Source organism: Cynara cardunculus, unplaced genomic scaffold (genome assembly GCF_001531365.2).
Source record: "Cynara cardunculus var. scolymus isolate 2C unplaced genomic scaffold, CcrdV1 Un_Scaffold_5797, whole genome shotgun sequence".
NCBI classification, from domain to species: Eukaryota; Viridiplantae; Streptophyta; class Magnoliopsida; order Asterales; family Asteraceae; genus Cynara; species Cynara cardunculus.
The window spans coordinates 6,738-8,469 of record NW_020202598.1 but is presented as its reverse complement, the minus strand read 5'-3'; the positions used below and the strand labels follow the sequence as shown (position 1 = coordinate 8,469).

General features: G+C 40.9%; 1 protein-coding gene across 1 annotated transcript; it reads right to left on the bottom strand.

Annotated features, from left to right (window-relative positions):
- Window positions 1-702: 702 nt before the first annotated feature.
- On the bottom strand, window positions 703-1,425 carry LOC112504492. Its single transcript, XM_025108432.1, has one exon. It carries the CDS (start codon window positions 1,423-1,425, stop codon window positions 703-705), a length of 723 nt encoding a protein of 240 aa, XP_024964200.1.
- Between the last annotated feature and the right edge of the window lie 307 nt (window positions 1,426-1,732).

Below are 1,732 nucleotides of genomic sequence, written 5' to 3'. Positions count from 1 at the left end.
ATTTCTGGGTCACGTCATATTCGAAGGAGGAGTAAAAGTCAATCCTGCTAAGATTGAAGCAGTAGAGAACTCGGAAGCACCGAGAACTCCTTCGGAAGTCCGTAGTTTCCTGGGGTTAGTGGGGTACTACCGGAAGTTGATTTAGGATTTGTCCAATATTGCAGTGCCATCTACGAAGTTGACACGGAAAGATGTTAAGTTTCAGTGGGAAGAAGATCAATAGAAGGCTTTTCAATTATTGAAAGATCGTTTGTTCAGTGCTCCAGTTTTGTCTTTGCCAGAGGGATTAGAAGACTTCATGGTCTACAGTGATGCGTCGAAGCTGGGTTTGGGTTGTGTTTTGATGAAGAGAGGGAAAGTAATTGCATATGCATCTAGACAGCTGAAAGATCATGAGAAAAAGTATCCAACTTATGACATGGAGCTCGCAGCCATAGTTTTTGCTCTAAAAATTTGGAGGCACTACTTTTTTTTTTAACGGAAACCAGGCAATTTTATAAAACATAAGGAAAAATTACAGTAAATCAACCAAAAAACAGACCACTACCAACGCAACAAAAACAAACGACTTGGAAAACCCCAACCAAGCCACCAAAAGCCAAAACAAACAAAGCCCAACCGACTCAAACAAACAACTAAAAATAAAGAAAAGGAGCTTAAAATGCACAAAAGCTCCCTTAACACAACAGAAAACCATAAAAATCAACCAGTATTGCCCAACAACCGCTTCTCCAACCAAGCCACACGAATTTCAACAGTCTGAACAATGGCTTGAATAATCTGCTCGACATTCYGACGATCCCCAGTAAAAAGTCTTCTATTCCGTTCCTRCCAAATAAAATAAACCGAAGCCGCTACCGCAAGTTTCTGCTTCAGCTGCTTTGGACGATGATTAGAATCCGAAAKAGCTTCCAAAATTTGATCCCACACATAAGGCATAGTAGTAAAATTCACAATACGTAATACGTTGCCCCAAACTTCACGWGCAAAAGTRCACTKGAAAAATAAATGTGCATGGCTATCCACAYTCTGACCGCAAAGCGAACACTCTAGGTCAGGAGGTTCATCCTTCCAAAGTAAACGATCTTGAGTAGGAAGACGTCGCTGGCATGCAAGCCATAAACAAAAAGCGTGTTTAGGAATATGACCAGAAAACCACACCGATTTATACCAAGGTACAACCGGATAAGAACCATCCAACAATGCCCAAGCATTTCGAACTTCAAATCTCGAACAAGAAGTAAAGTCATCCCCCCAAAGAACATGATCCGAAAGAGAATCATTTAATAAAGGTAAAGGAGAAGAATTAAGCACATCAAACCTGGCACACCAATCATCAGGCCAAACTTCATTCAATCTCATGACAAGCTCACGAACCGTTGTAGTAGGAGAAAAACCACAAGAATAGATAAACCGATAAGTCATAAAAGCCGAAAGAGGACCACAAGGAAGCCAAGAATCCTCCCAAGCATTAGTATCCGTACYATCACCAATTTGAGACACAAAATACTGTCGCACATGAAGCCGTATGTCTAATAATTTAYGGAAAACCCACGACCAATTAGAATTTTTCCGAACTAACCAGAAGTTGTTGGTTCTGAGAGTATGACTATAAATCCACCGAACCCACAAAGAATTATGATGGCGAAYAATATCCCAAACATGTTTAGCAAGTAAAGCCCTGTTCCAAGTCGCCAACCGTTTAATACCAAGTCCCCCCGATTCCAGAGGA